General features: G+C 46.6%; 1 protein-coding gene across 2 annotated transcripts in view; it reads left to right on the plus strand.

Moving 5' to 3' along the window:
• Positions 1–26,930, plus strand: part of SLCO3A1 (solute carrier organic anion transporter family member 3A1) — a 318,353-nt gene that overhangs the window by 49,104 nt on the left and 242,319 nt on the right. For both annotated transcript variants that reach the window (XM_027083145.1, XM_027083144.1), the window contains exon 2: positions 16,138–16,603. In XM_027083145.1, coding sequence (XP_026938946.1) covers positions 16,138–16,603 — 466 coding nt within the window. The remainder of the gene's footprint in view (positions 1–16,137; positions 16,604–26,930) is intronic.

The raw sequence follows: 26,930 nt of genomic DNA on the forward strand, positions 1-26,930 counted from the left end.
ATTGAGTTGTACCATTGGTAGGATGTGTCGTTCAGATCTCTTTATTCTTACTGATTTTCTGTCTAGTTGTTTTATCAGTTATTGAGAGGGATATTAAGATCTCCAACAATTATAATTGAATTGTTTATTTCTCCTTTCATTTGTCAATTTCTTTTTCATTTATTTTGGGGCTCTGTTATCAGTTTAATGTGGTTGGGTTTACATCTGCCATTTTGTAATTTGTTTTATGTCTCATATCTTTTTGGTGCCTTTGTTCCTTCTTTATTGCCTTCTTCTGTGTTAAATAGATTTGTTCTCATGCTTCATTTTATGTTTTGAATCATTTTCTTAGTGATTGCATCTACAATATATATCACAATTATAACAGTCTACTTCAGATTAGTACTAACTTAATTCATATTTTTTATAAATTTATTTATTCATCTTTTTATTTTTGGCTACATTGGGTCTTCATTGCTGCACACGGGCTTTCTCTAGTTGTGGCGAGTGGGGGCTACTCTTTGTTGCAGTGTGTGGGCTTCTCATTGTGGTGGCTTCTCTTGTTGTGCAGCACGGCTCTAGGCACGCAGGCTTCAGTAGTTGTGGCACATGGGCTCAGCAGTTGTGGCTCCTGGGCTCTAGAGTGCAGGCTCAGTAGTTGTGGCGCACGGGCCTAGTTGCTCCGCGGCATGTGAGATCTTCCTGGACCAGGGCTCGAACCCGTGTCCTCTGCATTGGCAGGTGGGCTCCTAACCACTGTGCCACCAGGGAAGTCCCCTAACTTAATTCTTGTAAAATATGGAAACTTTGATCTTATAAAGCTCCATTTCTCCCTCCTGCTTTGTGCCATTGCCACATATATATTAGATCTATATATGTTATTAATTGAGCAACACAGTTATTGTTTTATGCAATCCTGTGCCTTTTAAAGAAGTTAAGAGGGAAAATATATTTATACAGCCTTCTGTATTTACTCACATATTTAATTTTCCTGGTACTCTTTATTTCTTAGTGTATATATTTGAGTTACTGTATGGTGCAATTTCCCTTCCACCTGAAGGAATTCCTTTAGTGTCCCTTGCAAGGAAAACCTGCTAGCAATGAATTCTTCCAGTCTTGTTTATCTAGGAATATCTTTATTTTGCCTTCAATTTCAAATAATAGTTGTGTTGGTTATGGTATTCTTGATTGATAGTTTTTTTCTTTCAGTTCTTTAAATATACCATTCCACTGCTTTCTGACTTACCTTGTTTCCAATGAAAAGTCAGCTCTTAATCTTATTGAAGAGCCCTTGTATGTGATGAGTTTTTTTTTTTTCTCCTTGCTGCTTTGAAGGTCGTCTTTTGAGTTTTTGCCTTTCAACATATAAGTGAACAGGTTATAATGTGTCTGGGCACGGATCTCTTTGCTTTTGTTCTACTTGGGCTTTGTGGAGCATCTTAAATCTATAGATTCATGTTTTTCACTACATTTTGGATATTTTAGCCATTATTTCTTAAAATACTTTTTCTTCCCCTTTTCTCTCATCTTTCCTTATGGGACTCCCGTTATATGTATATTGCTGTACTTACTGGTGCCCCACAGGTATCTGAGGTTTTGTTCATTTTTCTTCTTGGCTCTTAAAGATACATTAATTTATCTTTTAGTTCACTGATTATTTCTTCTGACATCTCCCATCTGATATTGAGCCTCTCTAGTGAGTTTTTAATATCAGTCATACTTTTCAACTTCAGAATTTCTAATTTTTTTGTTCTTCTTGTTGTTGGTACAATAACTATGTCTTTATTCAGATTCTGTATTCATTGGATTATTGTCATATTATTTAAATTTTAAACATAGGTTTCTCTAGTGTTTTGAACATATTTATATTAGGTGCTTTGAGCCTTTGTCTGTTATGTCCAACATTGGGACCCACTTTGAGACAACTTCTGTTGACTCCTTTTTTTCCCCTGAGAAAGGAAAGACCATGCTTTCCTGTTTGTTTTTTGCACGACTTAATTTTTTGTTGAAAATTGAGCGTATTAGATAATATACTCTAGCAATTCTGGATTCAGTTTTCTGTACACCACCACCCCCACTCCCACCTGAGATTTGCTATCACTGCTGTTTAATTATGTGCCTAGACTGAATCTGTGGAATCTGTCTCTCTCATGGTGTGTGGTCATGGATATCTTGACTCAGTTTTTTGTTTTTAATTCTTGTGTGTGTGTGTGTGTGTTTCATGTTTTAAATTCTTGTTTTTATTTTTAAGCCTTTCTTCCTGGGGGTCACCTCTGTGTCTGCATAGTCAATGATTGGTCAGAGTTTGAGTTCAAATGCCTCAAGCACTAAGATTTTATTCAAACTTAAGGCAGCTTTTATGTCTTCCCAGCTTTTACTTTCTTCTGGGCCTTTTGGCATCTCCTTTGCCTATGTACACAGGCTCACAGTCAGGCAGGAATGAGTAGAGAAAGTGGACCCTCTCTGGTCTCTTTTCCACTTGTGCGTGGCCTTACAGTCAACCAGGGATCTGTGGGGAGCTTATCAAGGACCCTGTGGCTGATCTTCCTGTTACATTTCTGTATAGTCGGCCAGTCTGTTGCTTGCCCCAGCCAGCACCATGACCTCCGAGTAGCTGAAGTGGACTCCCCTGTTCATTTGCCATTGGGATTGCTATTCTTACCTACAACACCACGGAGTGTGGGGTTTTTCACATCCACTGCAAATCAAGTGGACTCCCTCCAGCCACGAGGCTGCTGGTTTGCAAGGCCAGCCCACCTGGTAGAGTAACTGGGCCAACCAACATGGGAGGGGCATGGGAGGGAGGGAAAGAACCCAGATCCCCACTGTTCTTACCAGAGGTTCAGAAGTTTTTCTGGAATAAATGCTCCTCAATCTGTTGTATGTTTTAGTCAATTTCCAGAGTCTTGAAATAGTTGTTTTCGACAATTTTGTCTAGTTTTGTCATTGTCCTTTGAGGAGAGAATTTGTCAAGTTACTCACACTGCTATTCTGTCCCCGTTGTCTTTTCCCATCTTTTAGAGAGGAAAAATCATGTGGCAGGAAAAATCGTGTGTATTTAAAGGTATGGACTCTGACACCAGACCACCTGGGCTTTAATTGGCGCTGCCATTTACTACCTGGAAGAACTTGGGCAAATTGCTTAACCTCTGGGCCTCTGCTCTCTGTAAAATGGGGATAATAATAGTACCTACCTAATGGAATTGTTGTGCTAATGAAATGGATTAATATACATAGAGTAAGAGGAGCAGTGCTTGGCACACCGTAAGTGCTATAAAATGTTAGCTTTTGTTGTTATTTCAGGGAGGGCGGGGACTTCTCTAGGACTTTAGGTCCCATATCCTTGGCCTAGTACCTTGCATAGTCAGCCCCTCTGACCCTCAGACCATCTATACTAAGTGATGCTTGATGTGTAGAGGAAATGAGGGCAGTTCTCAGAGTAACCGCAGGTGTGGGGAGGAAAGACTGCATGGGACCCAAGGAACAGATGGCCTTGTGCCTTGTTGAGGCCAAATGTTGTTCAGTCTTTGTCTTGGGCTCATGTGTATTTGTCCTCCCAGCCCCCGGAACTGCCTAAAATGTTCAAGTGCTACTCATGTACCATATTGAGTTGGAGACCAGGTCTGCACAGTTGTGTTTCCAAGCAGTTAATTAGCACAGTTCCCACATTTCAGAAGTTTCCTTGCAGCATGCAGCTCCAGGAGTGGACAGAGCAGCTTGGCCATGCTGCTTACTTAGGTACTTGCACAAAGGGAAGGACCACTGGGGAGCTGCAGGAGGGCAGGAGAGCTTACGGTGTGTGTTTACCAACTCAGGTTGCTGTGCACCTGTGCAGAGCCATCGTGCCTGTGGGGAATTGGTATTGTTGCCTCCAACGGACACAAGTGGGGTGAATGGAATACGGGCTGAGTTCAGTCCCCGCTCACCACTTGGTGGGTCACCTTTGAGCAGGACAGCTGTATGTAGTGACCTGGTTTAGCCACCATGAGCCCTACTCAGTGCTCAGGAGCAGGGCCACAGACACGATAAGACAGCCCTTGCTCTCAAGGAGTTTCATCCTTCATGAGGGACGCTAGACAGGCCAAAATAATCATGGCCAGGGAGAAGGTGAAGGGTGTTCTCGGAGGAGGTGTCATTTGAAATGCCTGCTGCTGGGTAAGTAGGGGTTTCTGAGGTGAGTGGAGTGGGATGGATGGTATTTGCCCATTTGAGGGCCAGGGGATGAGAAAGATCCGGGCCAGTGTAGGAGAGTGCAAGGAGGGATTCTTGCAGGAGGCTGACCTAGAGGCAGAATGCGGCCAGATCTTGGTGGGTCTGGCAGTTCAAGCCAAGGAGCTTGGGCTTTTCTAGTTGGCAGTGGGCATCACTGGAGAGTTTTATTTAGAGAATTAACTGGGGGTGGATTGAATGAGGTGAGACAGGAAAGAGGACAGCGGCCCATGCAAATGCACTTGGGAGAACTCGGGGAAGAAGAGGGAGTGAGAATGGAGAATGTGGGGATCCCCCCCATGAGAATAGTACAGTGACTCCAGAACCATCAGGTGTGACCTTGGAGAATCCTGGCCAAGAGAACAAGAGCCAAGGAGGAGGAGAGGAGCGTGGAGGGCAGCTAAGCCGTGCATGTCATGAGGGAGGGGTCGGCTATGTCAGAAATCAGGGAGACCCCGTGTGAGAAAATAACACATTTAAGATGTAGGAGCTCATGGGGAAGCTTTCTCAGGAGCAGCTTCCACGGCCCTAGGAGAGTCGGGAAGCCCCATTGCTCTGCATTGACTCGAGCGTGGGAAACAGGGCCGTCTACCTGGCAAACATGGACTATCTTTATGACCTTGATGGAAGGAAAGATGAATTCACGGCAGTGACCAGAAAGGTGATTTTAAGTTGTGGTTTTTAACATGGATGGGCATTGGTCAAGCTAGAGGATAGAATGGAGATGGAGCCGGTGGAGGCGGAAGAGACAGCAAAGAGGGCAACATGGTGGAGGAAGATCTTCAGGAGACAGCAAAGAGGGCAACATGGTGGAGGAAGGTCTTCAGGCGACAAAAAGGGATGCATGGGCAGAGGGGGCTGTGCGGAACGGAAGGGGGCAGCTCTGGGTGGAGCTGAAGTGGGTGCCCCGCAGTGCCTTCCCTCCCTTCCCCCGTCTTTCTCCAGTAGGCTCCCACTTCTGAATCCAGCAGGAAGAAGTTCTGTTGTCACATCCACACTTAACGTCAGCTTCTCTGTTTCTTTGATCAGTTACAGGTACCCCTTTGGGTACTTAGTTTACATATCGGTACAGCACTGTTAGCTCCTTGAACAAGGTCACATGCATCCAACAAGCAGGAGACTGTTTTCCTCAGGGGGGAGTGAGACCAAGTAGTGCTGAGTACTTTTCTTCTAACGTGGCGGGGGGGACAGAACCGGACTCAGCATCAGGAGGCGTTGCTGTCACTTACAGGTGTGTGATCCTGGTCTAATTACCGTACTGCTCTGGGCTCCTGGGTCCTCCCAGTAAAATATGGGGAAGGGGCTAGATCATCCTCAACATCCACTTTGGCAGTAACGTCTGTTGTTCCTGCGATCCATGACTGTGTGTCTTAGGTGAAGTTCGAGGGTGTTTTTTGCCTGAGATGCACTGAAATAACAGTGGAAGGATCTACAGTTGGATTTGAGCAGTGAGCTGGTGTGAGCAGGTCCAAGAAGATGAACTCTTAAGGTGTGTGGCTGTTCCCTTCATTGCTCTGACACCAAAACTGGACTTTCTTAGTCTTCTGGAAGCTGTTTAACGCACGTGAGCGGGCACTGTTTTGTTCTGACCCCTGTCTATCTTACACCTGGATGCACAAGCTTTGTCAACCATACTATTTTCTTCTCAGCTTATCTGGGTGATTCATTTCTAAGAGAGGATATAATTAGGTGGAAGTAGATTATCTTGGTACTTAGGACTTAACCCTACCTGTCTGGTGCTTTGCTCTTGAGGAATTATATATAATGACTTTGTACACTGTCCTGGTAGAAGCAGTTTATATGTAGCATACTCCTGTGGAATTACAAGTAAAATCGGGAGACCAGGAAGAAAAAGAAATGAAATGCTCAAGTGCAGCCCTGGCATCCCACACCATTATTGCTCTAGCATTGGCTGCAGGCTTGAGTCAGAGATTCCTGGGAAGCAAAGCAAAAAGGGAAATACAGCTATAATCATACTGTTTAATAGCCTTTGGTTGGGGGTAGCTGCTGGCGGGGTTGGGAGTGGGGATGACGATAAAATTAGTTCCTAGGAAAAGCAGAGCTTTTTCTAGTACTTAATTAAAAACATTGCCCATACCAGCCTTAACCCAGTGTTTCTGAAAGTATTTATATTTTTCGCAAGGGAAGCACAGGATTTGAAAAATGAAGGCTCCGTAGTCAGGAGAGTTTCAGGAAATATCTATCAATATTTGGATGGATGATTAACAATGAATATTATCATTTGGAAATCTCTCATAAGTCTTGTACAGAAACCTGTTTATCTTTGTTCAACCCAGAATTTTCAAAATTACCTATGACTTCATAATGCTTTTCCTGCCTGCATAGCTTTTAACACTAAGTTTTTTTTTTTGAACAGCAAGTTTGCTGCTAGAGCCCATTAGCCTTTACCACCTGGGTCAGGGGAACCTCACCGAGGCAGGAAGCATATTGCTTGGTCACTCAGGTATGGGGTCTGTGGGACTGGGCTTCAGTCCTTGCCCCTCTGCTCACCAGCTGCGTGGCTATCATCGGGCTAGTCATCTTCTCCAGCCTCAGGTTTCTCATCTGTAAAACTGGATAATAATATGACCTACCTCTGGAATCATCGTGTAGAATAAATATGTCAATCGATGTAAAACCCTCAGGACCATCCCTGGATAAGTAACTAATACGTGTTCTTCTGCTTGTAAGGAATATTGTCCCCATTCCGGAGGGTACCCTGCCCTGATGCCACGTCGCTCCCACGTGGCTGGGTACTAACTCTAGTGCTTCTTTGGGTACTGACTGTACTTCTCTTTATTTTGGCAGAGAGCAGCTCTATTGGCCCTTTGTGATAATTGCCTATTTTCATAGTTGTCTTCTCTGTTATACTATGAGCTGGTTAAGGACACCTGCAGCCCCGGAATTAGAACTTGACATGGCTACTCAATCTGGGGTTTTCAGTCTTTCTGACAGTGTAAGCCCGGCCCCTAGGGCATACAGAGAGTCTGATTCAGTGAAAACAGCTCTGCCTGGTGTGTGTGTGTGTGTGTACATTGTTAGCATGTTAGATGGAAATCTCTTAAGACTCTGGTCCTCTGTACATTTTTGTTGAATGCCGAGGAAATCATTTAACTCCTATTGTTCTTGAAGTTTCTCTAATAAAAGAGACCTGGCACCACGTAAATTGTGAATTGAAAGAATGGTCTCAATTCCTGTGAAAGGTACTAAACACAGACTATTAATAATAGGACTGATGCAAAAATTTCTAGTAGTGCCTTTACAGCTCAGTCACTGAGTGGAAGAAAATTCTATTATCTGTACCCAGCAGGGACGGAGAATCCTTGTTTTTCTGTGATGGACCACTGAGCTATGGAGAAAAATCAATGACAAGATTCATAAGCAGGAAGAAAATTTAGAGATTTTTTTTTTAAAGAAGAGGATCATAAAACTTTACACATTCTCTTAGAATTAAATGAACATAAGATTTCACTAAATGTAAGGAATAATAATTTAAAAAAGATGCCTCTGTTGTACTTTAGGGCTATTTAGGGAAGAGAGTAGAAGAGAGAAACTAAGAAACAGGGTACAGAGGGGAAAATGGTCTGAGAAAGATGCAAATAATTCACAAGGGTGCAGGAAATGACCGAGAAGAAGTCTCAGAGATGCAGACGAATGAGGCCTTTCTAAGGAAAGAGTGTCCAAGACTGACTCTCAGAGAGCAGGGTGACCAGAGGGAACGATGGTCTCTTGTTAAAGACCCAGGTGCAGAGAGAGCTGGCAGGCTCTCGGGATACTTCTGCGAGGAAGGGTAAGGCCATGTTGCATATTCGCAACCCCAGGCATAACTGCAGTCACAGTGACAAACATCGGACAGCACGTTTCCTCCTCATTTGTGGCAAGCTTTGAGGGCAGAATCATCACCTCCGCATTACAGATCAGAAAAGGGAGCTGCAGGCGTGTTAAATGCGTGGTTCGTGTGTGGCTTTCAAAATCCCTCATGTTTTCCGTCTGCCCCTCTTCTCACCCCTTTACACACACCAATGCCTTTGGCATGGGCTGAAGGCCAGAGTCATATCTAAATCAGAGGTTCTCCATATGATTCTTGCTCTGCTTTTTAAGAAAAAATCGTCAATTTACACCCATTTATTATGTCATAAAACAGGCTAAATCATTCCATCAGAAATAAAGCGACATTGACTGTTTGTCAATGGACAGTCTGTTGGCCACCAGGGCAATTACAGGACTCATTGTTGTGTTGTTCTCTGTTACCTGGCTCTGCAAACCTCAGATCCTGGAATTCACAAATGAATGCCTCGTGCATGCCGTTTCCCCTGTGCCCTAAATGACTGGCTCCAAGGAGCTGCTGTTCAAGTGAAAAACAAAACCACACAATGTGTGCCTCCCTCACCTGAAGCAATTGCTGCTGCTGCTGCTTCATCCTCGGGAGATGCTCTCTGGGCTTCTGTGGTTGGACCCCTTCCCGCCTTTGCTGCAAGACCACGTCCTGGCACATCAGGCAAGCAATTGAAATGGGCTTGCAACTTCCTTTCATGGGATTAAAAAACAAACTTGCATTGAAGTTGTGCCCGGAATGGCTTTTCCATGGCAGCAACAGGAGTGCTTTGCAAACTTGTTATAAATGGCCAGCATTGTTATTGCCAGACTCAGGAATAAGGCAATTTCCCAAACTGGATTGACGGAGAAGTGAGCAGGAGTTTGGCAATCTGTGGCCTGCGGCCAAATCCAGCCATGGCTTATTTTTTTTTATTTTTATTTTTTAAAGATTTTTTTTTTTGATGTGGACCATTTCTAAAGTCTTTATTGAATTTTGTTACAATATTGTTTCTGTTTTGGTTTTTTGGCCACGAGACAGGTGGGATCTTAGCTCCTCGACCAGGGATCGAACCTGACCAGGGATCAAACCCACACCCCCTGCATTGGAAGGTGGAGTCTTAACCACCGGACCACCAGGGAAGTCCCGTGGCTTATTTTTAAAGTTTTCTTGGAACACAGCTGTGGCCATCATTTACATACTGCTTACCGATGCTGCTTTTGTGTTAGGATGACATAGTTGGAGTTGCTGCAGAGACCAAGTGGCCCAGAAGCTGAAAATATTTACTGTCTGGCTCTTCACGGAAAAAGTGTGCTGATGCCTGTTCAGGAGCCCCAATAAGGGGACCTCTGGGCCTTTCTTTAACTACAGTTTAATGTGAGGTCGACATCCACACTGTTTCTGCATCTGCTCCCAACAGCGCTGGGCACCGCTGCTGGGCGAGTTGTTTGAAGGTACAGCTTCCTTCATGTTCCCCGGGCGGCAGCCTGCTGGGCTGTGGTGTCTCGTGCCTCTCCGAGCAGAGGGGCTTTTAGATGCAGGTTCTCTGCACTCACGGGCTCTCCCCAGCCTCGCAGCTCCCTCAGCCCTCACACGGGCTCCGGACTGAGGCACGGCAGGCTCCCCAGGGTCTTTTTCAGCTCCAGCTTCCTTGACCCAGGCCTCCTATCAGCCGTGGCTCTGCTGCTCTTTACATCTGAGGCATCACACACAGGCACCCTTCTCTGTGGTTCTGCCAGCACGCCCCTACGGAAGCCTCGTTTCTCACCAGCTCTGCTGAAATAGTTGCCTGGGCAGTTTCTCCTCCCTCCACATGCGCCACACCTGCCGGGATAGTGTTACTGAAGGATGGCTCCCCAAGGACCTCCAAATCAACCCTCAACCTAGTCTTTTAAGGCCGTTTTACCTCCTCATGGCGCTCTGGGGCCAAAAAGGTCTTCCTCCCTTTTCCCAGGAATGGTCTGAATTTTCCCTTTGCCATTCCTCCCACCTCCCACTGGTTAGAATGGCCATCATCAAAAAATCCACAAACAATAAATGCTGGAGGGGGTGTGGAGAAAAGGGATCCCTCCTGCACTGTTGGTGGGAATGTAAATTGATACAGCCACTGTGGAGTACAGTACGGAGGTTCCTTAAAAAACTAAAAACAGAACTACCATATGACCCAGCAATCCCACTCCTGGCAATATATCCAGAGAAAAACATGGTCTGAAAGCATACATGCACCCCAGTGTTCACTGCAGCACTGTTTACAATAGCCAAGACATGGAAGCAACCTAAATGTCCATCAACAGAGGAATGGATAAAGAAGATGTGGTACATACACGCAATGGAATATCACTCAGCCATAAAAAAGAATGAAATAATGCCATTTGCAGCAACATGTCTGGATCTAGAGATTGTCATACTGAGTGAAGTCAGAGAAAGAAATATCGTATGATATCACTTATATGTGGAACCTAAAAAGAAATGATACAAATAAACTTATTTACAAAACAGAAACAGACTCACAGACTTAGAGAACCAACTTATGGTTACCTGGAAGAGTGGGGAGGGGAAGGGTGGAGGGAAGGGATAGTTAGGGAGTTTGGGATTGACATGTACACACTGCTGTATTTAAAGAGGATAACCAACAAGGACCTACTGTATAGCACAGGGAACTCTGCTCAATGTTGTGTGGCAGCCTAGATGGGAGGGCAGTTTTGGGGGAGAATGGATACATGTTTGGGTATGGCTGAGTCACTTTGCTGTGCACCTGAAACTGTCACAACATTGTTAATCGGCTATATTCCAATATAAAATGTTTTAAAAAGAAGTATTGTGGTCCCACCCCTGCTGCCCATCTATTAAGATCTGGTTCATCCTTGGTGCGTCCCAGATCGATTTTCCTCCGCCTGCAGCCAAAGGTGTGTTCTCATTCCCTTGAGCCCTCTGCCACTTTACTGCATGACCCTGCATAGTAGGCTGTGCTGTTAGGACCCTTTCTTTCTGCTGTCCCCAGGTTGTGAACCCCCACAGGGCAGGGATTCTCTCTCAGCCGTAGTTATATTCCTTGCACCTCCCGCCAAGCAGGCTCTGTGTGGCATCGAATTGGAAGTCGCGCAGAGCATGCACGCCAGGGATGAGGGCGGCCTTTTAAGTGTACCTACTGTGCGCCAGCTGCTGAATCATGACCTCGTGATGCATGTATTGTTATCCTCACCACACAGGTGCAGACACAGCTCAGAAAGATTGACATGGCCAAGCGCTCTCAAAGCCAGATTTGAACTTGAGGCTCCGGTGCTCCAGCGCTACGTGGATAGGACCTGGGTGCAATGTTGTAACTACCCCTGCACACTCAGCCCCTGTGCAGGGGCTATACCAGGAGTCTCTGCACACACACACACCTCTGCCTGCCTGTGTATTAGAATCACCTGGGAGCTTGGAAAATACTCAAGCCCGGGCCCAGCTCTCACACATGATATCACAGTCCTGGTGGTGGTGGGCTGGGCATGCGGGGGGCGGTGCTGGTGTGTTTTTCCAGGTGATTCTAGTCCAGTTCCCACCCCCCCTGAGCCAGAATAAGAAAATAGACTGTGGGAGGGCTCATGAGGGCAATTCTGAGCTTCAACTGCTGCTCCAAGAGGTTGGCTGCTGCTTCCGTGAGTCCCTGATAACTTTGGCCCTTTCAGAGGTGAGGAAACCCCATCTGTCCCTGGCCGTGGTCTCTGGGTGCCTCCTGTCTCACAGCATTTCTGCCAGGATGTCCACAGGTCTCCCTTTTGGGCTGGGCCCCCATCTCGGCAGGCGACCAGAGTGTGCACCTCAGACTCCCTCAGAGGTGAGCCTCCCCCAGATGCCACCCAGCTTTCCCATAGGTGGAGAAGAGACTGGAGGTGAATTGGAAATGAGGGAGTGCTTTTAATTGGCATCTAATTAAGAAAAGACTCTTTAATCTTGAGGGGAGACAGGTTTGTCGAGGATGGAGAGCCCAGTGGTGCGGTGGTTCTCAAAGTCTGGTCCCCAGATCAGCAGCACCCACATGCATGCACATGACGTGTGGGAGCTTATGAGAAGTGTAACTTCCTAGACACATCCCGGATGCACTGAATCAGAGACTCTGAGGTTGGGGTCCAGCAGTCCGATACCCTCCAGGTGATTTTGCTGCCAGTGAAGGTTGAGAACCATAGCTCTCGATTGGTGGTTGAGCGTGTGTGTAGACACCTGAAATGTCAGTGGTGTTCACCCCTCCCCAACTCTGGGCACCAGAGACCGCTGGGGGGTTTTCTAAAACCTTGGACTTCTGGGCCTCATCTCAGGGTTTGGGAATATATATATATATATATATATATATATATATATATATATTTTTTTTTTTGCGATACACGGGCCTCTCACTGTTGTGGCCTCTCCCGTTGTGGAGCACAGGCTCCGGACGCGCAGGCTCAGCGGCCATGGCTCACGGGCCCAGCCGCTCCACGGCATGTGGGATCTTCCCAGACCGGGGCACGAACCTGCATCCCCTGCATCAGCAGGCGGACTCTCAACCACTGCGCCACAGGGAAGCCCGAATCTATATTTTTAACAAGTGCTCCAGGAGATTCTGAAATGCAGGCGGGTTTTTTTGTTTTGTTTTGTTTTTGAATTGTGGTAGCAGAAACCTGATAAATATTGCATTCTTTTAATAATAACTTTGTATCTACTTGGTTCAAGGTGAGGACAGTTCCTCTTTTCTTTTCCTCCTGGAGTTGTGGCTCCTTCGTGTCTAATTATCAAGACATTTCCATCAGTCCTGTTACCCCTTAAGTACGGACAGCCCTTGCCGTTAGCGGGCATCTTCCTCATTGCTGGATTGTTCATTACCACTTAAAAGCCACAAGTGGGTTTATGGCCTCATGCCTATTTAACTAGTCCAGCTTCTCCAAATTGGGTTTTAAGTGAGTGAAGACATTAGCCTCTGACCTAACTGATCCACAAAACATCTTTTCAGAATGTTTGTGTAGCTTAACTCTGGATCCAGAGAGGTGTCCCGGAGGCTTTCAACAGGCCACGGGGTCAAGGAGGTAAGGACCGTACTACTCCTGTGACCCTTGTGGGTCGCTCTGCAAAGAGCAGGTTTGATTCAGGACAAGAATGGCTGGCATAGGCCCCTGCCCTTTCTAGAAGAGTGGACTCTTTTTGTTTTGCCCACAACTGCCTCTCTCCTCACCAGCCTTATGTCATCATAAATGTCCACACCTGTGTGATATTTTATGACAGGGCACACCTGCTGGAACGGAGAGGTGGTCATGTTTCAGATCTGCCTAGTACGGATGTCATGAAGCCTTGTGACAAGTGAAATACGCCTTCTGCTCCATTTCTGCCCACCCTTCCTCCCACCGCCGTTGCCCTTTTACTCCCGAGGTGGAGGTCACCAGGCTGCAGACCTGCCAGCCTGCTCGAGGTGACTCTGGTGAACCCAGGGGACCCTACCCACATGCGTCCACTTCTGCATCTGGCTTCTTTTAGGCATCTCTCAAGTCCCGTCATCAAGGCCTGAGTGAACCCCCCAGGCCCCCCGCCACCTCTCAGGCAGTCAGGCTGTCTGCCTTTGTTCTTCCACATGGCATTACCTGTTATATGCCTCTGTTAGAGCATTTATTCCATCGAGCTTGTTTGTGTTACGAAGGAAAGAAGGGACTAAATGAAACCTTTGTTTTCACTTGCCCAGACCTTTCAGAAGGATCTCTGGGAGCATTTGAAAGCCATTTTAATGAGACCAGGACTCACTAAACTTCTTTTCTCGACAATGGCCAGTACTTGGTGCTTGAAAAATAATTAACTAGGGCTGCATGAGTTGTGAGCTGGCCTTGGCTTGGTTAGGAGCACAGTGGAAACAGGAATCAGAATCGGAATGCCGGCGACCAAGGGCAACACAGACGTCCCATCCTTGGTCATGAACAGGGACCTGCACCAGTGTTGAGTAGTGCCCTGCAGAACTCACCCCCAGGCCCAGTGCTGACGGCAAGGCTGCAGTCGTTTGTGTTGTTGTGTTAGCGCTGTGCTAACCCACATAGAATCACCTGGGCGGGCTTTAACAACATCCCAGCACCCAGGTTGCCCTGGCTTAGAAACTCACGGAGGGACCAGGCATCTGAAATTTTTAATGCTTTCCCAAGTGCATCCAATCTGAAGGTAGCATTGAAAACCCCTGGGTTAAAGGAGTCTGTTTAAATGTGTGGGGTTGAAATGAGGCTACAGGAATTACTGGACTAGTGTCTTTTTCTATAATAAAGGTAAATAGAATAGAGGCATGCTAATCAGCACAGGTGTGTGTGTGTGGATGTGGACATTGCAGAGAGGCTGTGGACGCAGGGATGCTGACAACAGTGCCCATATTTATACATTTGGAGGAAGACTAGATCCACTGACTCCTCTTCCTTACCTTCCTTAGCAGCACATGCCCAGTCACTCAGCAGAGGCAGCCAGATCTCCCCAAAGATATAACGCTGCCTCTATGACGCTTCTCAGATTTTCCTGTTCATTTCCATTGCCACGGTACTGACCTTTTCTTCTCCCTTTTCTCAATACTAGTCCAGCCTTTTTCTCTGCTGGCATTCGCTCCTGCATTCTTCCACTCCATCCATTCTCCACACTCTGACCATACCTGAGTCACTCTCATGTTTTTAGAGCCTTTGCTGTTCCCCATCATGATGGCCCCAGGCTTTCTGACCCCAGAGCTTCGGTTCTGCACCCCTCAGCTTCCCCACCTCTCTCGATGCTCTCTGGCCATGTAGGGAAAGGCTGCTCTGTGCCAACAGACTTTTCATACGTTACGTCTAATCTTCGCATCCATCCTGCCGGGTAGGCATTATTATTCCTATTTCACGGAAATCAGGGCTTGAAGAGGTTAAGTTAACTGGACCAAAGTCACAGAGCTAATTAAGGAAATAATAGATGTGCGGTTCAAGCCAGTTGCTCCTCCCTCCAGGCTCTGCGTTCTCTCCACCACACTGCAGGGGACTGTCTGATTCCTTTAGGGTGGCCTCTGTAGCTTCTTATAGTCTGTTGCCAACCTGTCTTTTCACTACGTGCGTTCCATTCCATTATGAAATCATGCCACCCAACGTTTGCTCGCCCTGTTCCTTTTGCCCGGAGTGTTCTTCCCTGCCCAACTGGGACTCCTACGACAGGGACTCCTGTCTTGCTGATAATACCCTGCGTGGAACCTGCAAACAGCAGGACAGGGAGGCCATTTGCATTTTCTCTCCACCTCAAGGAGCCTTAAAATGATGCATCTCCTCTTGACCCTTCTGTGATTTTGCATCATGAATGTAACATGTAACCAACATACATGTCTACCTTTCTGCTAGGTGGCATCTTTGAGGCCAGGTGTCATCCCTTCCTCCTATTTCTGTCTTTTGTGTCCAGGGCATTGTGAAGCCAACAGCAGATGTTCAGTAGATATTTGTTAAACAGGTGAAGGGCAGACAGGATGCAAAGGTGGGGAAAGTCATCAAACTATACCACCTGAGGGAGCTCGGTGGGGCCAGAGTGCACAGAACAGTCAGGGATTCAGGGATGTCTTGACCTCTAGGGAAATGTCCACTGTTTGGAAATTTCCAGAAGGAAGCCAAGAGTTCATGATTATCCTAATGAGCTAATCTAGCTTGCCCATTTTGCTCCCCTCCCAGGTTTTTGTTTCCTTGTGTTTTTATTTTATTCAATATGCTTTGCTAATAACCTCCTGGTAAAAAGCCCGTGGACCCTATGTCCTCCAGCATGGACTTCATAAATAAGATGTAGTTGGGAGAGAGCCTGTGAAAGCTGTGGACTTCAGGACTTTCACAGGACTCGTGAGCCTTAAATGGTGGCGGCCGTGGGGATGCAGAGGTTGTTCTTATGCGGTGAGGCAGAATCTTTCAGAATGGAAACAGATGCCAAGGGAAACTTCTTCCCCGATGGAAGTTAATTCTTTAACCATTAAATTGGGGTTATCATACTAAGTAAACGGTTTTTGGACTCTTAAGGTTTAAATCACTTGGCACAGCTGGTAAAAACAAAAAACGGCGAGGCGGGAGGATCCGGGATGGGCAGGTGCGCTGCGTGACGGGAAGGGGGCCTCCTGGGTGGTTTCCATCAGCACTGGCGTTGAGATTGCATTTTGCACCCCACAGGTGAGCGTCCTTACCACCCTGGAGCGGAGGTTCAACCTCCAGAGCGCCGACGTGGGCGTGATCGCCAGCAGCTTCGAGATCGGGAACCTGGCGCTCATCCTCTTCGTGAGCTACTTCGGGGCGCGCGGGCACAGGCCACGCCTCATCGGCTGCGGAGGCATCGTCATGGCCCTGGGCGCGTTGCTGTCGGCGCTGCCTGAGTTCCTGACCCACCAGTACAAGTACGAGGCGGGCGAGATCCGCTGGGGTGCCGAGGGCCGCGATGTCTGCGCCGCCAACGGCTCTGGCGGGGACCAGGGGCCCGACCCGGACCTCATCTGCCGCAGCCGGACCGCCACCAACATGATGTACTTGCTGCTTATTGGGGCCCAGGTGCTCCTGGGCATCGGTGCTACCCCCGTGCAGCCCCTGGGCGTCTCCTACATCGACGACCACGTGCGGAGGAAGGACTCCTCGCTCTACATAGGTAAGGAGTTGCCCCACAGCCAGGGGTGCTGTTCCCTTTTGGTTGATTCTGTGTCAGTAAACAGGGCATGTTAACAGAAGAAGAAAACGTGGGCCCCTGAAGTTTTAATTTTCCCAGAGCACTGGTTCTCAGACTTGGCTACACATCTCGGGTGTTTTGGAAAATGCTGATGTCTGAGTTGCGCCTCCAGAAATTACGGGGTAGTTGGTCTGGGGTGCATCCTGGGCACATAGCTTTTAAAAAGCTCCCCAGGTGATTCCAATGTGCAGCAGAATTTGACCTCTGCGGTGCTAGAGCCTCAGTAAACCTTGAGTGGGAAGCCGTGGTCAGGGGAAGTTTTATCTTTATTTATCTGCCTTGTTGTGTGTGTTTGGACTCTGGGCTGTTCGGCATTAGCCACCGAGGAATACTTGGGGATCTACACATCGGAAACCCTGTTTTTAATCAGCAAAATGATCTCCTGGTCCTTGTCCTATTGAAGCTCAAAGAGAAAGGGGATTGCATGCCCAGCATTTGGTATTATTCAACGTTGGTAACGTTCCGTAATTTTTTTTTTTTTTTCTGTCACGGGGTATGCACTGGAACTGCATATTTGCGAAGAAATAAGGTACATGTGAACTTTGAAAAGATGTTTTGTGCTGTAATGATTTCTGCTACTTTGTACTGGGAGGATGGAAGCCATTTGCAGGTGTTGGGTTAAGAAACATGCAAGTGGTGAATTACACTTACAGCAAACGTGGCTCCTTAGTCACTGCTTCTAGGCACTGCTGCGTGGTCATTTGTCGGGTGAGGGCTGGCCTGCCGAGCATCTCCATTTCTTGTTTACCGAGTTTAATTTTGCAGTTGGATTGTATGACATGACCCCAGTCACTGGGTGCTAAGCTCTGAAAAAATCATATCCACCCACGGAAGCTTTGTGCTTCCCAAAAGCTGTGTGCCTTGGAGTATAAAGTTAATTATAATACGAAGTTTAGGTTAAAATAGAATTTGATAAGCATTTTTCAAAAAGCTTCCTATCTAACAAGTTTCCACCATACGCTGCCCAAGCTTTCTGAGACAGGAGGGTTCAGAGCAGCTACACACCTGAATGCTAATTTTCCTCTGTGACTTTCTGTCCCAACTGTGGCGTAGATGACTTTGTTGAATAAATATGTCGTATGTCTCAGCCCTCTGTGAACAGGCTCTAGGAAAGAAAGGTGGAGAATATGTATCTCCCCATCCAAGGGATGAAGCACCTGTGGACCTGCCTAGGGAACACAAAGTAGAAGAGAAGATTGCTCAGGCCGAAGATGGCTAGTCGCTTCTCCCTGTGGTTAGGGGTTTCCGTAATTGTGTGTGAAGGTGGGCACAGTGGGGAGAGGGGTCTAAGGAAATCATTTACATTTTGATGCTTTTAAGGCTTCAGTGAAAGCCCCTCCTCGTGAGTCTGTTGCAGACCAGGACGCGGGCCGCAGCGTGTAGCCAAAACAGTCTCCGCAGGTCCATCTGGGCCATTGGTCTCTGACCTGACTGATATCACTCTAGGACCCTAGGATAGATATTTTTTGGTAGCAGTAACAGCAAGTAGGTAAATCAGGGCACATGGAAGGAAATGGGGAGTGAAAAGCTGAGTTCTTGTCTCTGATGAGGAAATCAAGTAGAAAAGTGTCTCCGCAGAATGCCTCCTGAAGTCACACCAGTGGTAAATCACCTCTGCTTGGGGGCCCCTGCCTGGAGCATCAGGCTCAGAGCCCTCTTCCAGAAGTCCGCCCTGATGAGTTAGGCTGTGGTTATTTCCTGGCACTGGATGAGGCCTGGGCTGTCGGTTCAAAGCTTTAGGATGTGGACTCATTTTGGTTTTGTGGGAGGCGGAGGCTTGGGCTACAGGGCTGACCGTACCAGGCACAGGCCCTTCTCTCTTTCTGAGACCTTGTTTCTGGGATTTACGGTGAGTCTTTGGTAGGAGGCAAGTCTCAACCAAATTTCTAATTGGGCATCCTTTTCCTCTATGGTAGTGCAACATTCACAGAGTTGGGAGTGTCTTTTTGTGTGGTGTGTGGGCATCTTGGTGGCATCTGGCCAAATTCCAAAACATGACAGTACAGGACTGTGGAGATGGCCTTCCTGAGTGCTTCTGAACTTGTTTCCTGGGTCTGTGTTCACAGGGAGCAACAGAGAGCAAGCTTTCTGCACAGATCGGCCTCGGTAGGTGGCCTTTTATTCCATGCATGGTTTGAATTCTCCAGGAACGATTTAAAAAGACCATGCATATGCAGAGCATAACTGGTTCAGTCATTTATTGTACAGGTCATAAAAAGTGTTTGTGATCACGAGACTCTTTTAGCATTTATCTCCTCTAATAGGGAGCTAGTTTCTGAAGCCACTTAATTTGTCTTCGGGAAGTATTTGGGGGAGCCTGCTGAATGGGGCTGGTATGACTTAGGACCTCTTAACTCCCTGCAAGAGAAAGACAGTCTGAAGGGACTGGTGCTGGACTGTGGGTGTTGATGGTATCCATTGGGGTGGAGTAGCATGTGTGCCCCTTGGTTCCAGCTCTTGCAGAGCTGGTAAGAGAGAGAGGCCCATAGCTACCATCTGATCATATGCCTGACATGTGAGTGTAAACTGGAGATGGAAAGGTTTCTACATCTTGCACGTGTGAAGCACAGGTTGTTCACAGCTGCTCCTTTCCTGTGGGTGTAAGCAGGGAAGGGGATGATAACCATGCAGCGCTCTGGCCACAGGCCACTGGTGACAGGCCCTGCCCCTGGGTCACCAGCTGGGTGCCTTCGGCACAACTATGGCCATGTCCTAGACCCCCTACAGCTAGAGGGAAAGGGAAGCATTGCATATTAAATCAAGCTGGTATTTTCCACCCAAGTGACTCTTTGCTTCAGCCTCTTGTGGCTGAGTCACTGCCAAACTCCTGGATTCCTTGATGGTCATTCACAAGGGGCTTCTCCTGCTGGCACTGTTCTCTGGCCATTCCTGCCCAGCCTGGGGAGGGAGCCAGGGGAGCTCATTACCAGGGGACAAAACTCACGCGGCTCTGCTGGCAGGCTTTTCAGGACCACACAATGTGGAGCCAAGCCTCACAGCGTGGCTGGCCGGTGACCCGTGGGTGGCACGTGGCGTGCCTTCTTCCCAGAGAGACTGATGGAGCAGAGTGGCAGTGGGAACCGTTTGATATGGTGGCGTGAGTGGGGTCCATCAATCGACCCTCTGGGAATTACTCGTGCTGTTAACCCATGTTGTGACCTTCCATGAGCTCAGTTTTCTTAGCTGCCCTGTTTCTCCGAGTTCAAAGCACAGCCCGTTGTATTGTAGGCAAGAGTAAGTAGGCTAATGTAATGGACTCGCTGGGTCCTTTCATTAGATTGCTGTGGCAATTGGTTGCTGCCTTGTTTTGTCTTTTTTTTTTTTCCTTTGGGGAGAAAAAAGCTCCAAATGAGAGTGGTAAGGATTTTAAAAAAAAAAAATAACTTTATTTCTAGTTAAAAAGTATTACATGTTCACTGTTGACAACTTTGGAAGTATAGAAAAAGGATCATTGAAGAATAATTACCCTTAGCTTTATGCTTATATAAAATCCTTTTTTCTGCATCGGTATGCTTTTCTACACACACAAAAAATGTGTTTATAATAAATAATGTTTTGCTACTGTATTCCTCTCTTAATATTTCATGAACATTTCCCCATGTCACTAAATATTCTTTCGGTAATATTCTTTCTGCATACAAGTATTCCCTTGTGGATCTATACTGTAATATTTAATGCCCTCTATCATTGAACATGGGTTTGTTTTTCCTATTTTACTGTTATAAACGAAGCAGACAGGTGATCTGTGCTTCTGAAAGGTTAACTAACTTGCCTAAGATAATGAATGGGGCTGAGCCCTGGGTATGAGAGTGATGTTTTTTCCAGGTACATCTGGGATCTGTGACAAGGCTGGGGTGGGTGGGGCTGGGTGCAAAGGGCTGGTGGATACTCCAGGGGGTCAGGTGCAAGTAGGGGCATTCTGCAAGACAGCCTGAATTCTTTGGGAAATAGATATCAGAGGAGCCAGGAAGGTGAGAAGAGAGCCGCGTGTCTCAAATCCAAGGGGAGAGGTGCGATGGGAATGGAGAACGGGTGTGAAGGCAGAATAGAGAGTTGGGAGGAGAAAGAAGGGGGGGCCTGGCTAACAGTTCATGTCAGGGTTCTGGAAGGAGGTTGTGCCCCTGTTTCATGGTGCTTTAAGTAGAGATCAGCACAGATCAGAGCTGGTGGATTCCGTGTTCTGCTCACCTCTCACCAGAACTGAGGACAACATACCCTCACTTCGCTGTTCCTATGATGTGGAATCATGATAGCCATTAGGAAATTGCCCTTATGTTGTGTTGGAAATCTGTCTTCTTACAACTTTCCACACGCTGTCTCTGGTTCTGCCCTCTGGGTCCACTTTGAGAAACTGTGATCCCTCTTCCACATTTGGTAACTCCACAGCTGGCGGAGCCCCAGCCTCTCATGGGCAGGGAAGGTCACCTAAAATTTGACTCTTATGTGCTGGGACCTCCGTTCCTTCCTTGATGCAGTTTCCTGCCACACAGCCACCGTTTCCCTCTTTACGAGGGATGCTAAGGCTGGAGGGCTTGTTACTAGGGGACAGAAACAGGTGAATGGGGCATGCAGGATTTGGGTACTGTATTGCTTTGCTAGGGCTACCATAACATAACACCACAGACTGAGTGACTTAAACAATGGAAATTTATTTTCTCACAGTTATGGAGGCTGGAAAGCCAAGGTCAAGGTATCAGAGTTGGCTTCCTCTGAGGCCTCTTTCCTTGGCTTGCAGATAGTGCCTTCTCCTCCTGTGTCTTCACATGGGCTTCCTCTGTGTGCACGTATCGCTGGTGTCTCTTTGTGTGTCCTAATTTCCTCCTCTTATAAGGACACCAGTCAGATTGGATTAGGGTCCACCCCTATGATCTTATTTAATTAACCTGAACTACCTCTTTACGGCTCTATTTTCAAATAAGTCACATGCTGAGGTACTGGGAGTTAGGGCTTATATATATGACTTTGTGGGGTGACATGATTCAGCCCATAACAGGTACCAAGAGGACCAGTACCAAACAAGCTGAGACTCCTGCTTCTTTTGTCCTAACTTTTCAATAAGGAACTTCATTGTCATGTTTGTTTGTTTTTTCCAAGTACTCAAGGAATTATTTGAGGATGTAGTTTTAAAAAATGTTTTATTTGGGCACAATTGTAGAATCACAAGTTGTTGCAAAACACAGGGAAGTTCCCTGTACCCCTCATCCATTTTCCCCCAATGGTAACATCTTGCATCACTGTAGTACAGGATCAAAACCGGGCAGTGGGGCTTCCCTGGTGGCACAGTGGTTAAGAATCCGCCTGCCAATGCAGGGGACATGGGTTCAAGCCCTGGTCCAGGAAGATCCCACATGCCGTGGAGCAACTAAGCCCATGCACCACAGCTACTGAGCCTGTGCTCTAGAGCCCACGAGCCACAACTACTGAAGCCCGCGTGCCTACAGACCACGCTCTGCAATAAGAGAAGCCACCATAATGAGAAGTCCGTGCACCACAACAAAGAGTAGCCCCCGCTAGCCCTAACTAGAGAAAGCCTGCGTGAAGCAACAAAGACCCAATGCAGCCGAAAATAAAAAAATAATTAAAACCAAAAAACAAACAACAAAAAAACGGGCAATGGACATGGGTACAATTCATGGGGTTTATTCAGATTTTATCCGTTTTATGTGCACTCATTTGTGTGTTTCTGTGTGTGTATAGTTCTGTGCAGTTTTATTACATGTGGATGATGATGTTTTAAAAATGCAGAATGGGATCAAGGTGAAAGCAGATTGTGTTGAGTCATGTGAGTGTCTGGCAGGCAGATATACACGTGATACCAACACACACGTGCATACACACACACGGGAAGATATGGAGACAGAGAGGAGGCTGTAGGTAGAGCAGGGGCCAACTAGAAGAAGGGGATTCTTGGAGGAGGGCTTCTGCCTTCCCCAGAATGGAATCCTCGCAGGGTACCCAAATACACAGAGCAATTCCTCCAAGTCGGGAGGCACATACGTTAGACATGAACGTGTCACACTTTTCTTTATCACTTCTGTTGAAACCCAGTGGAGACCTCCACATTCCGGTTAATGATGCAAAGAGAATTATTCTCCGATTTCATCTGCCAAATGTTTGTTTAGCACAAAGGTCACTAATACCAGGCAGCAACCAAACAGAACTAAATTTCTCTTCAGAGCCCTGGGAGCCCGGAGTTATTTTGTTTCTGATGAGTTTTTAGTTTAACTTGACATTGGGGAAAAATGTGTTTTAACTCTCCAAAGAGTGTAGGTCGGGTATGGATCAAATACACTGTGACTGCAGTTCATCTGAAAAAATAATTAAAAAGCCATCCCTCGTGGGAGCAAGCACAGCTCATTACATTCTTGCAACTCCATTGATATTGAAGTTTCCCTTTTTAATTTCTTTTCTTTTTTTTTTTTGTAAATAAATGAGGCTGTAAAACATCAATTTGTTTTGTCTGGGTTCCAGTCCCTCTCCCCAGCAGCTGGTCACATGCCATTTGCAGTGTGTTTTAGCAACTTGCTAGGAGACATGCGTGTGGCTCTTATCTGGCACTTCCATATTGCCCGGGCTGGTGGATGTTTCTTATTCATTTTCAGCCGCTCATAATTCATGCCCCTCGATTCATGGAATCACTGCTGTGCTCACTGCCTCGGTGACCTTGGGCAAGACTCTATAGAGCTTGGGCTCTGGAGTCTGACCATCTTGAGATTCAAATCCTAGCTCCTCCACAGACCTGCCCACCAGGATTTCGGACACGTTTTCAGTTGACCTGAGCCTGTTTCCTTATCAGTAAAATGAGCCTGGAATCTACCAAGCGAGGCTTCGCCGGGACATTAGGTATCACGTTGTGGTGGGGGTCAATTAAACGCAGTCCTGTTCATCTTTGTGGTCGTATCAACTCCATTTCCAAATGTAGAAACGGAGGCAGGAATAAGCGATTGACTTAGTTAAATACACGGGCAGGTCTTTTGACAAGAGTGGTTGGATCTTGATTTTCAGCCTGTGATGCAATCCATCCAGTAGATCTGAGAAGCAACCTCTTCCATCTTGAATTAGATCAACAGGGCTCTTACTTGCCTGCACACCCCTTCCTGCGGCTCATCTCAAAGTACAGAAAGTGTCCCAAGCAGCAGGCGATCTGGTTTGTATTAAGTCGGAGGCACCCCACAGTATGGCCATTGCCCCAGTGGGATATATTTATTGGCTTTCTGGGTTCCAGCACATTGCTTCTTAATTTGCTTCTTAATATTAGTTCAGTTTTTGAAAGAATGTCTTCTCATTGTAGTCAAATTGGGAAAAACAAAAACAGAATAAGAAAACATAAATAATTTGTAAGCAGATACCTATAGAAAATTATTGTCAATGTTTAGGTCTATTTCATTCCAGCCTTTTTTGTTTGTATTTACTTTCACCTAGTTAAGACCATACTCTAGGTAAACCTGCTTTTTATCAACGATAAACCTTTCTGTGTATCATAAACAGTAAACATCACTTTAGATGACTGCATACTATTTTGTCAATCTAGAAAATCTGGAATGAGTTCATTGGACATTTAGGTGATGGAGATGTTTGTGACTGTAGAGCTTCATCCACATTTACTAAAGCTCACGTTAGTGTGGATAGATTCAGTGGGAGCTGGAAACCAGCCTGTTGGCTTTGCTGTGGCTTTTTCCAGAAGATGAATGCAGGGCGTCATGAAAAGAGGCTTTGGGCCGGGCTGTGAGCCTTGGTGCCCTCGTTTTGTGGCCCTCTCCCACCTCTGCTCAGGGTAGCAATCCTAAGTCCTGCCAGGGCTCAGCTAGCAAATGAGGAAACCAGGCTTTGTGGAGGCTGGGAAACCAAAGGGCCTTGCCATGTCCTCAGCCATTGTTGCCCTGTGGGAACTCAAAGTCAGTCTGGCCAGATCTTCTGATGTTTAAGAGAGGCTGGAAATGCATATTTTTCAAGTGGAGTGAATTGCCTTCTCCTTGCAATTGTCTCCTAAACCCTCCGTGGCTCAGCGATCACAGAAGCCAGCTTGAACACATCAGTGCCTTGCTCTTTGCAGTTCTTTGCTCCAGACCATCAATTTCAGATGGCGTTCGCCTTTTGAGCAGCAAATAAATTCAATAAGAAAGGAAAAAAGGAGGGAAGGAAAGCAGTTGCACATCATGAATGCCACAACCAGGATAAGCAGTGTTTTCTGCTGTGATTCTGAATGATACGCATTTGCTTGGGGGAGGGGGGAGGGCGCTTTCCCAAACTCAGGACACAGTGGCAGAAATGAGTGGAGGACCACTGCTGAGTCGGCCTCCCAGTGTGCTGTCCTGGCTAACGCTTTGCTCCTGCCTCATAAGAATGGGAACTGCAGTATGGAATAGAAAGGAAACCATTTCTCCCAGCTAAGCATGGGGGGCAGAGGAAGAAGAATCCTCCTGAGGGTTCCCTGAAGGGAGCATGGGAATGCAGAAACTGATACCGTTTGGAGCTGATTGAGGCCTGTGGGTGTTTACTGTGTGTGAGAGAGCATCTTTGCTCAGGGATTTTAGAACACAGCATCATAACGTGTGATAGGAAGAAAGACCAGAGGCCCAGGCTGACCTAGAGAAGTTTCGTGGGGAAGGTGAAGATGCATGTGAGGGAATTTTCCTTCCATAAGCTCCTCTAAGTCTATACTGTTCGTTACTTCTTTACTACCAGCCCTTTACTGCACCTGACTAGTGAAACCACACCCATTCTATTTTTCTTTTCAATTGTAACGCAAGTATTATGCTTAAATGAAGGATTTTGAGGTATTTTCCTGAATAGCATGCAACCTTTTTTTCTTCAGTTATTTCTAAACTATTTATTTCTCCTTTCTTACAATAGTATTGGCTTTACTTCCTTTTTTCCTTTCACCCGCAAGAAGCTTTCTGTTAGAGCAGACACCATGAAGGGCTTGGTTTCTGTAGAGGATTGTGACTTGCTGTTGTTAGATTAGGGATTACTATAGGGAATGTCCTTCCTCTTCCGTGGGAAGTGAGTTCTTCATTGCTAGAGAATTCTTTAGTGTTAAAATGCCTCACGTAAGAGTCTTTTTTGTGGATGTTTGGCTTTTATCTGTCCAGAACCTCATTGTTTTCATTGGGAAACTGCCTCTCCCCATCCCAGGTGGTTCTTGTGGGCTGCAGAGATGATCATGTGGTCCAGGCATGGCCAATCATGACACGGAGAAAGGCTGTGGTCTGCAATGAATGGCCCAAGGGGTGAGGCAACCAGAGTCCGCCATGAGGTTTGAAAAATGGACTGGAGGGCTGGGGCAGGGAGAGAGAGATCACTTTCTCCTCTAGGACTGCTAGCTCTAACACCTCTGAATGCCCACAGATTCCAGTGTCCATCTTTGTTTTCACATGCAATAAACTTGATCTAGGAATGAAGACAGCAAAGGAAAGTAGACCAGGGGGAAAGAGAGGGCAAGAGGGCTCCCTGGATCCAGCTATGCCTGAAGCTTGCATCCCAATTAGCATTCCCCTTAGAAACCCCTTGAGCACATAAATTATCCTTTCCAGCATTTGCAGTCAAATGCTGTGGATTAGGATCCTGCCTAATGAGGCTTAAATGTCCAGTCATGTCATGTCAGAGTTGGACTGGATTGCTTTCCTCTTGAGCTTCGACCAGGCACCTTCCAGCAAGGATGAGTGTTTCTGTCCGCATGTAAGGCAGGTGTCCAATGGTCAAAACACTAGCTTGTTCATAATATCAAGGTATTCTAAAGGACTAATCAACTCATGGCCCTATATAGCCAATAAAAGGATTAGGTCTAAAGTTCTGGTTTAGTTCTTCATTTCTTTATTTCATAGACTTTTAAGATGAAGGATAGGGACCCAGAGGCCAAAAGTAATGCCCCCTCCACTTTCTCCCTACCCACCCACCCACCCCCAAAACACAAGTCAAAGTATTTAGAAATAAATAGGCTTTGTGCAGGAACAGTAAGTGTTTAGTAACGAATTTCTTATGTGGGCAAGAGAGTGTTGAGCATGTGAAACTTATTCAGTGGTGCTGTTTATTGAATGGAAAAAACATAACCAACCCTGGCTTCTTTACGTGGCTGCGCTCACCAAAGCTACCTTTACTCCCTCTAACGGCTTCAGTGTCAGGAATGAATTAGCTAAATGAATATGTTCCAATCCCAGCTCGGCTTTCCCATTTCATTTTTCCCAAGCCGTGTATGTGTGGTGTATGTGTGGCGTGTGTGCATGCGTGTGTTTATGTTTGCCCGCATACA

Source organism: Aethalodelphis obliquidens, unplaced genomic scaffold (genome assembly GCF_003676395.1).
Source record: "Aethalodelphis obliquidens isolate GAN/ISIS:26980383/991018 unplaced genomic scaffold, ASM367639v1 scaffold49, whole genome shotgun sequence".
NCBI classification, from domain to species: Eukaryota; Metazoa; Chordata; class Mammalia; order Artiodactyla; family Delphinidae; genus Aethalodelphis; species Aethalodelphis obliquidens.